The sequence below is a fragment of the Artemia sp. Qi Xiang Cuo genome, chromosome 11 (assembly GCF_049724085.1).
Source record: "Artemia sp. Qi Xiang Cuo chromosome 11, ASM4972408v1, whole genome shotgun sequence".
NCBI lineage: Eukaryota > Metazoa > Arthropoda > Branchiopoda > Anostraca > Artemiidae > Artemia > Artemia sp. Qi Xiang Cuo.
The window spans coordinates 38,801,505-38,817,402 of record NC_142804.1 but is presented as its reverse complement, the minus strand read 5'-3'; the positions used below and the strand labels follow the sequence as shown (position 1 = coordinate 38,817,402).

General features: G+C 35.0%; 1 protein-coding gene across 3 annotated transcripts in view; it reads right to left on the bottom strand.

Moving 5' to 3' along the window:
* Nucleotides 1-4,919: 4,919 nt before the first annotated feature.
* LOC148946959 (uncharacterized) overlaps nt 4,920-15,898 on the bottom strand; it is a 154,667-nt gene continuing 143,688 nt past the window's right edge. For 2 of the 3 annotated variants that reach the window (XM_089096763.1, XM_089096762.1), the window contains exons 5-7: nt 12,605-12,803; nt 9,672-9,923; nt 4,921-6,420 (exon numbers count right to left, since the gene is read on the bottom strand). In XM_089096763.1, coding sequence (XP_088952889.1) covers nt 5,024-6,420; nt 9,672-9,923; nt 12,605-12,803 — 1,848 coding nt within the window. In that variant the 3' untranslated portion in view covers nt 4,921-5,023. Of the gene's footprint in view, nt 6,421-9,671; nt 9,924-12,604; nt 12,804-15,898 lie in introns of all 3 variants that reach the window. The other variant, XM_089096761.1, reaches the window with a different exon arrangement.

Below are 15,898 nucleotides of genomic sequence, written 5' to 3'. Positions count from 1 at the left end.
GAGCCAGTGAAAGGGGGGAGACTTTGCACGATGGAAGCAAGGTACAAGTTCAGACCGTTGGCAGTCTTATTAGGGGGTCCAGGGAGATGAAAATCAATTTCGGAAGGACTTTTTCCGCATATTTCTTTAATTTTTCTGTACCATTGCTTGGGCTTGTTAGAATATAGATCTTTGACTTTATTATTATAGTAATTACAAGCTGCTTTTCTTAATTTTTTCTTTAGGAACTTCCTTAGACTATTAGACTCAGTAATACGACCTGCTTTGAAAAAAATGATTTTTTTTTATTATAAGTTTTTTAAAAGACTCAGTAACATAAGGCTTGTAGCTATTTCTCTTCCACGGGACTTTATTGACTGCATTGGACTTCTACACTGCCTTAGTGGCACTGACACGACGAGCTTTGCATATTCTGTGGGGAAGAAGACATTTGTGAAAGCAGCTTTGAAATTTGATCTTGTTAGTGACATGGCAAAACTGACGAGAAAAGTCAAGATTGACCTCGTCAATATATCAAATTATGTTGAGGAAGTGACGGAGGTGGCAAAAAAAGTAACAATCGCAGCCTATGGAAAGAATCCTACTGACTTTAACTCCTTGAATGAATTGCGAGTGCACTTATTCCATAAGAAAAAATCGTTACAAAATTTTCCGCCTATTGAAAACAGCTTTAAATATTACATCCTTAGAGTTGTATATCAGTGGGGAATCGTTTTACAGGCTATGGAGTCTGAACCAATAGTTTTAGACCCCCGAAATTTCAGATGGGTATACAGTGACGCTTTCGGGGTTATTCCTCTGACAAATTCATTGTCGCAGTGGCCAATTTCTATAAGCCGGATTGCAGTTCATTGCAAGTGTAGAAATGTGTGTAATGGAAAGTGCTCCTGTGCTGGAATCCGCAAGTGCGACTTGCCTTGTGCTTGTGCCTGGTCATGCGATCTTTCTGAAAGTGACGACTAGTTTGACTAAATAATAACTTAAAAAACATTGCTAAACATATTTAAATTATGTATATTCGACCAATCGTATGTTAATAAAATTGTAAAAAGCAAAAGCTTGTAAAAGCAGTTTGAAGCATATTGAAGCTGTAGTGCTTGAAGCAGGATTTTTTTTTTTTTTTTTTTTTTTTTTTTTGGTGTGGTAAATTAACGATCGACTAATGTTTTGGCTTGGTATAAAAGAGACAACTACAATATTCTAGTAGAAAGCTGGACTTACTCTGAGTGAAATAGAAAAATCAACAAACTTAAATGCAAAAAACCACCAAGCGCACCTTTGGCGCTTATATTCCCGAGATATTCATAATCAGCATGGTCGATTTAGTCTAAAACCTCTCTCAAATCACTTGTCCCCCTCAGATTGCTATTTTGTCAGATTTTCAACTTTGGCTCCCCAACTAATTATAGAGTGGTGCTGCCTATGATATTGCTTATATGCCTTTTAGAAAACCTGCATGTATACAGTTTTTTCGTTTAATTGGAACGCCCTGCTGCATTTTCCCAAAACGCATCTGATAGAAACTTTAAGATGGCCATTTTTTGTCGTAGAAACTTCGAAAAGGTCTCAGTCGGTTGGTAATTGAGAGGGTTAGTGCCCTCTTTATTAGTCAAAAGTGATTGGCGGGCAACCATTCCCCCCCCCCCCTCCCACGCCTATCATTTCCCCAAAAACTTCCAGTCAAAATTTCGAGATAGTTATTTTGTTTGACGTAGTTTAAAAGTCCAGAAATTATGTCTTTGAGGATGAGAGCCCCCTCGGAGTCCTCAGGGCAAGGGTTTTAAGGTATGCCCCAAGGGCATTTAAGGTTTTTATGGAAACGGTGGTCGTATAAACTTCGGAGAAGGTTCATTGGATTGGAAATCGGAAGTTGAGGAGCCATTTTTAAGAGGGCAAAATTTACCGGAGGGCAGCTACACCACAACCCCACGTCATATTTTCCCCAAATGCATCTGATGGAAATTTTAAGATAGCCATTTGTTAAAAAATAGTCCAAAGATCTCATAACCTGGTCTTTGGGGTTGACACTACTCCCAGAGTATGTGGGAAGGGCTTTAAGTTATGCCCCGTGGGTATGTAAAGTTTTTAGGAAGAGGTGGTCTTGTGAACTTTAGAGGGGGCTCACTGGACTTGAAATGCATAGTTCTAATTCTATTTTAAGAGTCAAGCATGATGGAGAGAAAATAGCCCTCCTCCTGATATACTATTTTCCCCAAACACATTTAATTTGAATTGTGAGATAACTATATTTCAATAACTAATACAAAAATAACATAACAATGCCTCTAGTAAACAAATAAGCGAAATATCTAATTGAACATAAAACTACATTAGAATATGCCTAAATTGCGTAAAACTCTGCAACGGTGACAAAGTAGTGTCCCAAGAACAACATGTATCATTAAGTTACATCTTTAAGAGTAACTTTGGGGGATTTTGAACTAGCCAGAAGGCGCTATGTGTATACTTTTAGTACTACAGTTACTGTAACTAATGACACCAAGAGTATTAAAGTGAAACTTCTAGGAAGTGTTTAGTACTAAATCTCATAAAAAAAACTAAATACTAAATATCACAAGCTTCAAAAGTAGTTTTAAGAAAGCAAACGCCTGGGCTAATAATAAGACATGGAATCAAAAATAATCTACTTCTGATAACCCCACTGCCATCTGCTACTAAAAAATTGGTGGTAAAATGTGTTTATTTTTTAATACATAAATGCATGTATTCTTGCGATCTTTTACATCGCATGCAAAACTGAATTCGACTCCTCCGTTCGGGAATGTCAATTAATATATTTTCCTAATCTCTCCATTTAACGTCGCTTCCATTATCTTTATCTTCCTTCTGTCGTTTCAACTAAGTCTCTTAGTGATTTTTTTACAACTACTACTTTTTTAATATATGGTAGCAAATGGACCATTAGATGTGAAGGTATACTACCAAAAAATAATAAAAAAACTTCGACAAAAAATATCATTCTTCCCATTCCAGAGTATCCTACCCCAACAGGAAACCTTTCTCAGTTATAAGATTACAACGCTGCAATAAAAACACATGCCATTCAGTTTCCAGTCAATGACAGCACAGCGGATTGATGCTGTTCTTGGAGATACAGAGTCGATTCCAGCAGCCGCAAGGTTGGGCGACAGGTTGGCTACCTGTCCTGGTTTATAAAAAAAAAAAATTAGGGGAGGGGCAATTTTTTTGTTCTTTAAATGAAAATACAAAACAAAGGCATTTTTCAATGAAAACACCAAAAATTAGGCTATTTTCCAAAGTCTATGGGGGTAAGGGGAATCTAGGAGGTATATGCCCCATTCCCCTCTAAAATTGACGTCGCTGATACCTTATAAAAGGCAAGACCACACCCAGAGGGGGGGTAGGGGGGTTTGAACCCCCCCCCCCCCCTGAAATGTTTGACTCACAAAAACGTAACAAAATGGTTATAAACAAATTTTGTATTCGTTTTTTGAGGTTTTTTGTTTAATACCCCCCCCCCTCCCCAAAAAAAAAATCTTTGAGTAAACCCCCCTACGAAAAAAATCCTGGGTACGGCCTTGAAGAGGAAATCGACACTATCAGTTCCACCATCATTTCTCCACTAGTCGTAAATTGTGCCTGATGAACAAATTTCTTTATTTATGACCAATCTTTCTGTACGATTTTTAGTGGTAGTAATGGCTGTAGTATTAAGTTGGGTGTGGTAAAAGTAACTGTGAAATCATAAACAGCCAAGTTTATAATGTCAAGTTGATAAAACGCAGCAAGTATCCTCAAGACGTAATTATTTCCAGAAAACAACTTACACCTTTTCTTTTTTCTTTTTGTTAATCCCATTAGCGAGAAAATGCTCCCAAACTGGGATATTTATTTTTAGCAGGACAACTCGGGAAATTTCTCATTTTTTCTGTATCTATGACCGGATGTTTTCTATCAGCAACTTGGAAATAAATAAAATAGGAATACATTCCAATCGCAATTAAGATACACTTACAACGATGGAAACGCTATAGATTTATCTGTTCATCTCCATGAAAGCAGAAACTGTGGAAGCAAAAGCACTAGTTTGAATACGAATTACCAATAAACTTTTGCTTACTATCGGTTAGACAAAATTCCAGATGGCGGATCTGTTTGAGTATTCATGTTTCAGTTTCTATTTTGTGAGATCCTCTGATTGTGAGGGCTAGTTTCAAGGGACCAAGATTGGTGTGCCTGCACAGCAACTTCTTTTTCTTCCGACTATCTTTTCAATAATTTTCATTTTGATAAGCGATTCAACGTAACAGTGACAATCTTAAATATATAGCTCAAGTTTCAGCACATTGACGAAACAATCTTCAAGCACCTAATTTTTCGACGCCTTATACATTTTAATCTTAATAGGAATATTCCCAATCCCATTATCTCGAAAAATTTCAAACCAGTTATTTGACATGTTTTATAATAAAAATAATTATTCATATATATATATATATATATATATATATATATATATATATATATATATATATATATATATATATATATATATATATATATATAAATATATATATATATATATATATATATATATATATATATATATATATATATATATATATATATATATATATATATATATATATATATATTTGCTTCAAAATCTAGCGGGTAAAGCATGGACCAAGCCCCAGTTTCATATACGCTATGGCAGCCCTGCAGATGATCTATATAGAGTCAAGCAACCATAAGCGGTAAATTTTATGAATTTTAATCAACATTGAACATAATAGGCATGAACCTGTGGGGGAAGGGAGAGGGCTTCATCCCATGCCCTTTTTGTGCCCCTCCCAAGAACGAGTCGCGTACTTACCTGGATGTCAAGTTTTTTTTCTACTTTAGTTGAGCAATAGTCATGTCTAGGACTACGGATAGAAATATAATGAAAACAAAGCTAAAGCACAATTCTTGTTATTGAAAGACAACTATAAAATATTAACTCCTTTTAAATTAATAGTTCGAAACAATAACAAAGGATTTAGGATATAATGCAGTTTTTATCTTTTTGCTTTCCCTGAGCTTTAGCCTGCTTTGCCAAAGCAATGGCATTATTTGGTACGAAACCCTTTGGCGTCCGGCACATCGTAAAATTACTATATAGAGTCTCTTCGTCCGTGCTTGAACTTGAACAGGTGGAGCAATCACTATCTGAGTCTCCACCTTCACCATCCAAATCTCGCGAGCGTCTTGCACAAACTTTTTTGGACCTTGAAGGCGGTGTAACATTGTGCTCAAAACGTACACTGCGTTCGCCTGGTTTACCACGCTTACTAGAACTAAGACTGGATTTCTTTGGCATTGCTATAGAGATATTAGAAAGGGAAGCACTAAGATTTGTAGCGGATGTATTTTGAACACTACTAGAAGTACTAGTTTCACTTTGTGTAGTTTGTAGGAGGAACTTGCCTAATTCTTCTGGCTTTATTCCGGCAGCAGTTGCAGTAGCTACTGCAATTTGAACGATTTTTTCTAAGGTTTCTTTATTCACCCTCTGTCCATTAAATGGGCCCAAGTCTTGAAGAATACTGTCTAACCCATTCTCTTGTATTATTCTTTCAACTGTATACTCTAAGTTCGATGTGCTAGGGCTCTGCGAATCGCTGGGATCGACACAGCTTGAATTTGCTAGAGGCTTCTCGTCAAACGAATAGTTAATAGACGGTGGACTTGTAAGAGTGTCATCTTTTTCTGAGTTCTGATTCCAGGATTCGCCATTCTTGGGCACTCTTTGCTCAGGCTCAGTATCTGCTTTTGCTGTTTGCACTAACGTACGCACTTTTCTGGGACTTTCCACTTCACTTTTCTTTTTTCTCGGACTATCAAACGAAAGATCCCTAGAACTTGATTTGGAAGCAGAATAGTCTGCTCGCTTAATATCAACTTGCTGAGCAACATCAGGTAAACTTGGTGTTCTAATATCCCCAACTGGAATTTCATACACTGGTTTTTCTGCTTTTGAATCAACTCTAGCTTCAATTTTTCTTCTCGTGTTGGGAGATAACTCAAGAGCACGACGACCCATTTTTGGGGAACGAATTTCATTTACAATACTTAAAGGCACGGGTGGAAGTCCCACTGTAAAATAGTCTCCCTGCTCCTTAATTTTTTTAGGTTGAGATAGAGAAGCTGGAGGCACATATAGATCTTCTATGGGGTCATTCACTCGTTTGTCCAACGTTAGTTGTTTCACATTAACACTTAAATCATCACTGGGATGGAGTAAACTACTACTGGGTGGATGTGGTAAAGTTCCAAACTCGCTGATGGACGTAGTCATTATGTCACTACTCACGTCAAATAAGCGACCACTAAAACGGGACGAGGTTAGAGAAGCTGACATGTCACTTGGCTCTGTTGGACTTTCGTCTTGGTGTTCTGAAATGAAAAACATCAATAGTACACTATTCTTTGATAAAATTTTACAAATCGAATTCTACTAACTTGTATACCGTACTTAATGGTGCATTTTGTAACATTAAAAAACCTTCAATCTGGAAAACCTTTTCCTCTGTGAGATTGGTGTGAAAAGTCTCCCCCGCACCAAAAAATCGAAAACTATGACACAATAACGTACTTTTAGCATAAAAACACCCGAATGCAATTTTCAACTGAGCTAATTAGCTAAACGATGTAAGCAATTTTTTTTTTACAAAGGATATCATCAAACGCATGCATCTATATTTTATCATTAAATCTAAGGAATATTTATGCGTCTAAAGGGCTGTTCCCCAGAATATTTCCTCTATCAGGCTCTTGGGATGGTTTTGGTACTATGTTTAAACTTTTCCTTTTACATACATGACTTTTCAGGCGGATGATTTAGGCCTGGTGATAATCAATTGTGCGCTTAGCAAAGGAAAAAAAAAACTTTAAACTTCATTTAAGAAATTTTATGTATATTCAATAGCTTTGAAAATCTTTCGGATGACTGATCAACAGAAGAATTAAAAAGTCACCAGACGATGAAAAAGGGATGATTATTCGTTGTTAACGGATTATAATTTGCCTATGCATCCTCTAAGCCATCTTCAGCATCAAGAATGGAAAAAAAATAACAAAAAAGCATAGAAGAATTGCATTTGATTACGTATATTCAACTAACATTTACTATCCCGTCCATTTCTTTTTCGGGCGGGGGGGGGGAGGGATTGAGCACGACAAACCTGTTTGTGGTGCCACTGATTACTATAATTACTATCGTTATTGCGATTTTTATTAGTATTTTCTTATAGTTTACCGATATAGTTGTGCAGCTCATAACGATCAAAAAACAAATAAAATTTTGGAGTTTATTTATCATTAGACAGATAGATGTAGATATTTAGATATTTATTCCAACAAAAGCCGCTTTGGGTCATGGCAAAAAAAATTGACATAAAATAAAAGCACATGATAATAACACACATAACAAAACATGGTACATAAAAATAGCCATGAAAAAAATAACACAAAACAAACATAATAACAAACAAAAACAAACATAATAAAGTACATAATACCAAAAAACTAACTCGCACCATGGCTACTAAAAGAAAAAATAAACACCTCAAGCACACACCCCCCCCCCCCCGTATACAAATCTCTCTCTATGTGTTATTCACAAATTAAAATATTATTTGCAATCTTTTTTATTGTCCCATAATATTTTGATCCCATTACAGAAACCAACCACTCACTTGACCCCAAACTACTAGAAAATAATTCTTTTCTTAAATCCTGTAATTCGGGACAAAGAGCATTGAAACGAAACATATCCTCACCCTTATCTCCACATATGGGGTATGAGTAAGGGCTGTCTATTACCCTTATTTATTACCCTTAATATCAATCAATTGAATGTTGACATTCAGATTAGTCTTTTTTTCATATTAGTTCGAAGGCTTTTGAATTTTAATTTTCGAATTTCGAATATAATTTAAAGCATTTTCAATTTTAAAAGAATTCGAATTCTTTGAGTTTTCAAGTTTTAGATTAAATAAATTTTAAATTTTGCTTCATTTTTTTCAAGCAAGATTTTGAGTCTTGAATTTAAAGCTATTTATGCTTTGAACTTGTAATTCAAAAATATTGATCTTAGAGTTGAAATCTAAATTGGAAAAATACAACTGAATATTTTATTCGGAATATTTTCTTATTCTGATTTTTCTTTTATTCGTACATGTATTTTGAAAAAAAATTAGGTAAATCTTTTGTTATTAATTTCACAGAGGTAAGGCTTTTCTACTATGAAATGAGGTTAGATGGCTTCTGCCTGCTTCTCAGATGTAGAATATGACAAAAAAGGGCCCATGCACCAAAAATCAGGACCGTAGGGTTGGTCTCGAGCTACTGTCGTTTCACATTATGGCTTTAATAATTCCTCCTGGGGGATTTGTGACGTATCGGGGATCAAATGATATTTCGTGAGAAGATATTTAACCGACTAGTCCCCTTCCTCGTCGGACCAGGGCCCCTTAATGCCTAACGGAATTAAATCCACTGTGCTACCACAGGTTAAGGCTTTGTAGCTGATGAAAATAAGCTGTGACTCAACAATCTATTTAAATTTGTATATGATACTTCCGGTTTATCTCGTCGCTTTGACGTTTATTCTCTGAAGATAACTCCAGTGAACCTGAGTAGACACATTGACATTTTTGGACTCGAAACAGGCACTAATATGAACAGGATATTGAAAAAAACAGCCAATTCTTTTTTTTATCACCAACAGTGGCACATCGCATTTCTTATTTTGTTCTACACAGCTGACATTCTTAAACTAAATTAAAAAAACAATAAATAAGACACCCAATGTTCAGTGATCCTTGGTTCGATACCCCCACCCTCTGGGAATGAAACAAATCATTGCTGTTATGCCTAAAGGTCGTGTCTGATATTTTCATACTTCTGATATAATCACTGAAAACCATTTCCAAGTTGTTCTCAGAAGGAGGATTAGCAGTGCAATGTATATCAGAAGAATGAAAGTGTGAATGAACATGAATTTACCTGCTGATCCTCCCTCTGAGAATAGCTTAGTAATTTTGTTTTCTAAATGTGAAATTGTCAGACGCGAACGTTAGGCGTGACAGCGAGAATGTAAACATGCTTTCATGATCAACTATCTCGAAAAAAATTATTAAATTTCGTGACTTTGCATATAGGGATTTCAAACCTCCGATGTGAGGTTCTTGGATATGCTGAATATGCTCGTGTAGGTTTCATCTAGATCATGCCCGATTTGAGAATATTCCCCCTGTTTCTCTAAAATTATGCCAATTTCCCTATGCTACTAACTTTAGATGAGCACATGATAACTGTTTGAATTTTATATGTTTCAAATGTGAATTTTAGCAAATACTCCAAGATTCTAGGGGTCAGTGTCGCCATTTAGAGTTTTTTGATTGCACAGCACTGGTGAATCTTGAAGATAATATAACAGTTTGGAACTGTTTAAGGCTTCATGTTTATGGAAGTATATTAATTTTTAAACGGGTAATTTGTGTTTTCTTTTCAATTCAATAGACATTAAGACTGATGGCGGATATAAAGCTGCTTCAGGAACATGGATTACATCATCGCGTCAAAATGTTAATAGGAGATAATGACGTAATCTAAACGAAAATCTACATATCAAATAAACTAACCAGGTTTTCGCCGTACAAGGGGCCTGACACGCGGGCTTTTTCTTGGACTACGCATAAGAGGCCCACCTCTGGTAGGTGAATTTACGGTGCTATCTGTAGGTGTTGGTGGTTCCCCTTTACTGCATCCGATTGAGCAGAATATGAGACCACGCCTAGGTAAGAAAGGGCGCCCCAGCAGAGAATTTCGACAAGTGTTACAACAGAAACAGTTCTCGGTCGCGTGCCAGTGTTGTCCATCGTGAGTCATTTGACCTAAAAAAAAAGAAGAAAAGAAATGTACCATCCTGCTCAAAACCAAAGGGCGCCTCTTGGATTTTTTTTTTTTTCCTTGAAAAAAATAAATTACTTTACTCCTCTAGTGAGTCTTCGGATTTTGTGGATGGATATACTCGTCTGCGTATGTAGCACCAGAGAGGGGAGACTTGCCCCTTCCCTTCAAAGGGCTGCTAATACTTATATATACTTCATATGTGTTTGAGCAAAAGATACAGTCTCCTCAAACACTACCAGATATAAGTTTGTGTACTATAACCTAAATGAAGTCACATTATTCAGCAACACACTGCAAAGACACATATCGCCTAAAATTTCAAAAAGGTATAAATTAAGTTCATTTCTAAGTTTACAAAAATATGGGTGTACATTTTTCTTTAGAAAAAGTTAAGAGAATGACTAGAGCACAGATAATGTATCTTAAAATATGCACCGGATTATAAAGCGCCTCTGTATAAGGGCCAATTTGTTTGCATGTGCGCACATCTCTGCTAACATTGACTATTACTAATAGTTTCCGTCATTTACAACTCGATGTGCCTTTGATCGGTCATTTATTAAGCACGTGTGATTTATTTCTAGTAGCATAATTGGACAGGTCACGCATAGGCACGTACACAAAATTTTGGAGGGGGTTTGAATTCGAAAAAGGGGGGATGGGAAATTTTAAAAAAAAGGCAAATGATAGGAAGACGTGGACAAAAATCTATAGTTTGGGTGCTGTTAACAACGACATTGATACGGAAGTACTTACAAATTTCTACTTACAAGTACTTACAAATTTAGATTGGCACCCACTTCAAGTTCTAACCCTGCCCGTATTTCAGTTACGCCTATACTTGACTGCTGAAATAACTCAGAATTACAATTATAGTATTTTTGAGCTTTAAATATTCAAATAAGACGCACGGCCAAAGTAATTAGGCGTATTGATGATGGTAAAAGCATTGAAAACATGTTAATATATCAAGCATCTTCTTTTAGTCAATTCGCCCGAAGTAGGGCGTTTCTGAATATCATTCAAAGCTGCTATCAATGCTAGCGTCAACACCAACATATTCCATCGATATAGTTTTTATTTGAAAGGAATAACATTAAAGTATTAAAAGAAAATTAACAAAAAACACTCTTATTTCCAAATGCACACCAAAAGTAATCATTTTCCCCTTACCCAGAAAAAAAAATGAAATTTTCAATGACTAAAATGAAAGCGTGGGGACAAAACATTTTAATATTTCAAGATAGCGGGATTTTTTTTTTTTTTTTTTTTTTTTCTTAGTGAATTAGGCATTACATCGTTTTTTTTTTGTTTTAATACGTTAATTTTACTCTTTATTAAAACTTCTAGACAGGACAGTATATCGTTTTATACATTTCATCCGAATGATTGTCATACATGCCAAAATCTGTACGTACGACAGTGCAGAAGTGAACCAAAAAATACGACAAAAATGCCACAGTTAGCTATACTGAATGGATTCATGATTAATACTAACTAATTTTGCCTGTAAAAGTTAAGCAAAACTTTAATTACCTTATTTACAACGTGTTAAAATGAAAATGCATCGTTTATTAACAGTTTTGTCACAAAAAAAGGAGTTTGTGCATGTATGCTTATACTATAGTCCAAAATGTGCAACAACCTTCAGTAAAAGAGTTGCTCAGAAGCCAAATTGATTGAGTCTACTTTTATATTTTTTTAGATTTTTCTAGTCAGCTATATCCGTCTACAAAACTACAGTTTTAAAATTTGCTTTACATATCTGGTTTTCGATTGAAAAACACGATGAAAACTGGTAGAATATCTTTGCAAAAATGAAAATTCTGCAATTTTAAAAGAAGGTTTGGATTATTCTAAAAAAAAATTTTACTTTCTTATTTAGCATTAAAAAAAAATCATAACTCTGCCTGGGTGAATGTATAGATCTGAAACTAATGGATTCATCAGTATTTTGGGTACTCTTGCATTATATGGGCCTTTACAAGGAAACCAGTCACGAAAACCCGAGGAATCCACTCGATAAAAGCAAAGATTTGACGCTACCTGATGTTGTATAAACAGGTATTCAGGGGTTTCTCACTCTGGGAACTATATTTAAACTGTTGTTTTTGGGGGGTTTAGGGGGGGGAAGGTACCTAGGTTAGGTTAGGTTACGTATTTAATATATGCTATGCTTTAAGTTAACCCCCCTACCCATAATGTGCAAATATATAGCCCAATTTTGTTTCAAAACTATTGTATATTCATCCTATTTTATTTTATTTTATTTCATTAGCATTAACCAAACTTGACTTTTTAGAAAGGCCCATATAGTGCAAGAGTACCGTACTTTGTTCTTTTGGTGAAAGTCACCGTTGTAGACTTGTTGCAAAATCACCTATTTCATATGGAACACAAACCGTAAGCACGTTTTGTACGTTGAACACTCAAATCCATAAGGAAATACCAAAAAAAACTGTATATTTATGCGATGATATGACTGATACGCTAATATTAAAATTAAACCAAAAACGTTTCTTTTCGTCATTGGTTTTATGGTTTTTAACTAATTTAGCTCCAGGCTGGGTAAAATGTTGAAGCTATAGAAAATGAATTATGACTATACAGATCATTGGGTGGCTTTTGCGAGCGTAAAACGAAGTCCTTAATCCAGTTTTACCTTGATCAACTCCAATAGATTCCCCGCAGCTGTCGCAGTATTCTGAGAACATTGAATCAAAACAATCTAAACAGAATGGCTTCGAATCTCTCATTATGTATCTTTGGCCACCAAGAACGATCTTACATTCACCACAAGCAAAATGTCGCATGTGCCACGCTTTCCCCTCGGCTTCGGTGCATTCATCAGCAAGGATTAACTGAAATAAGGGTAGCCTTTATTAGAAAAGCCATGTGATGAAATTAATTGTTAAGGTTAGCTCTCATTGAACCACAGTAATTTTTATCTTTATCAAGCATAATTTTCTTTCGATTTTGATTCAGGGTGTGCTTGCGTACAACTGATTATTTGAAATTCCATATATATATATATATATATATATATATATATATATATATATATATATATATATTATATATATATATATATATATATATATATATATATATATATATATATATATATATATATATATATATATATATATCTTTGTTTATATATCTTTGCCCCCTCCCCCCACCTGTTATTTAGTGTCTGCAAAAAATATTGTCATAATTAAGATAAGCCTGCATAATTCAAGTATCCAGAGAAACAGGTCAGTTTTCTTTAGTATATCTTTGCCTCTATGGTAATATATGGATCATGTTTTTCAGTTTTCATTGTCATTTTCGCTAGATTTGGGAAAATTAACTCCAACTTTCCCCCCCCCCAAGGATTTTGACAAAATTACGCCACTGTTTATCAATAAGAAAAAGAAGAAGTAAAAACTATTTAGTCTCCGTACAGATTAATTAGCTCGATGGGCCTTAGTTTAGTTTCATAAAGTACAAAAAAAAGATAGTCCCTAATTTACACTGTGTTGTAAAACAATGCTAAAACATAACCTGTTCCTGCGTCTAATTAACGAGATTAAGAAGGGAAGTATTAAAGCTATCAAAACGCTATTTAGAATACAAGATAATGTTATATTTAAACGCAAGTCAACTTTGGATATGAATTAAAAAGACTTAATAAATTTTTAAAGATGCAAATTAAAAATAATTTATTAATATGCAAATATACTATAAATAATATTCCAAATGTCAGATAAACTTTTTATTGTAAAAACTAATTAGAGTAAGGCAAACAAATTTGTAGTTCCGTGCTATAAATTTCTATTATGCTTGCAGCTATTTACTCTTTGTATTATCCTTTGAAACCATTACCCCTGCAGCAGACACGTATAAATAAAAACACGTATAAATATAGGCACGTATAAATATAAAAAATATATATAACAAATTATAACGCAAATTGTAACTACCCCAAGATCTTGGAGAAGCACCAGTTCGAAGGCATCCCCCCTTGATTACTAACCTACAAGGCCGTAACCAGAATTTTTGTTCGGGGAGGGAGGGGGAAAAAACCTTTAAAACGCATAAAAAATGTATTGTTATGCATTTTTATTAGGTTTTTACGAGTCGCGCAAATTCTTCTGGGGCGAGGGGTTTTAAAACCATTCCCCCCCTCGATACGGCTTTGCTTACCTGTTTTTTTGGCATTAAAAAGAAAACAAAAGATTAGGATTTGTTTTTAATTTTGTAAGATGGTGGTAGAGTATAATACATGGACTGTGTAGCAATTTAATTCAGAAACTAATCCTAATCTTACAATACAGTAATGTTTGATAAACATAGTGCTGTCACCGAAACAAAAATTAATTCCGAATAAAGATAAAAAAAAATCTAATTTTCATGGCTGATTTTCGGATTTTTGAATAATTTTGATATAAGACATTAGACATCTTTTCATGGAAAAAATAATAAAAAGAGCTCACGTAAAGAAAAGTTGCGATGAAAATTTATGATTTGGACAGTAATTTATATTGTCACTGAAATCATTAAACAAACTAAAATCAAACCCGTCATCGCTTCAAGCGACGGTGTAGAAGAGTCACAAAGGCCATCACCACCACCACTACTTGATCAGATTAATTCAAAGTGCATATCAGAACGGAACGCTTATCTTATCGTGCTGATTGTGACGTTCCGTTGGGAAAATCTTTTTATCTTTGCTGCCATTCATTTGTTAATTCAACATTTAAAAGGTAGCTGTTTATAGTCTTCTTTGAATGATTCCTTTCATAATCTGTCTATTCAAAAAACAATGATCCGAAAAATCAAGTTTTCAAATTTCAATATAAGAAGCACAAATAGGCTGCTTTATTTATAGTCCTTTCCAATTTCACGGTATGCTGGATTCATCCGCCGTTATAAGGAAGGGGTCATATCTTATCTATTTACCATCAAAATAAAAGACATTTAGCCGCACCTTTTAAAGAACCAAGAATAATAAAGGTGGCACTGGCCGTGGCACTTTTTTATACCTTTAGCACATAGAATAAAAAAAAACTTTGTATAATCGGTAAGTGTCCATAACAACTAGCCAATCACCCAAGGTTATAAAACAGGTAGCTGAAGCCAATATTTTTCTGAAGCACTTTTTTACTACCATAGAAAGAGACGTATATATGGTACATCCATAATCTAAATGGCGCCCCAACAAATGTTACACATGGGGACGGGTGTGCCCAGTGGTGTCTGTTGGGGGGCAGGGGTTCTGTGCCCGCTGGCCCCGAAAACATGAAAAATAATAAGGTCTCGGGGGCTGATAGGGTGGTAAATGAGTTTTTGAAATACTGACGGATGCAGAGTTAGACATAAGGTACTGAAGATTATGAAAACGATTTTTGAAAAAGGGGAAGTACATTGTGATTTTAGGAAATTTTTAATTAAACCTCTTTACGACAGTTGTGCTAAAAGTGAGTGTATGAATTACGAAGGCATTTGCTCGATTTCCGAGGAAGCAAATTACTAAGCATAATGGTGTTTATTAGACTAAGCGATGCTGTTAATAAAGTTTTAAGAGAAGAACGGCGTCGAGCAAATTTTCATTGCTAAGAGTTTTCTCCAAATTTCCATGAATAAATCCTCCGACCCTTTTAGTCGTCAATTTTATGGGTTATGAACAAGAATTTGATTCAGCTGATGGAAAAGCTTAGGGAATATTCTATCCTTTTTGGTATACCAAACAAGTTTATCAAAGTAATAAGTGGAATAAGTAATGAGTACGAGAATAATATTGCTGCGGTTAAGGTAGGAAGTGAGGTTAGTAGTTGGTTCGGTGTTGAATCAGGAATGAAGCATAATCATATCTTGCATCTGTTTATATGGATTACTTTGATGGACTTTGTCCTAAGGAACACGGCAAAGGCTGTGGGAGAAGTGGTCTCAAATGGGAAGGTACAATCCTCCT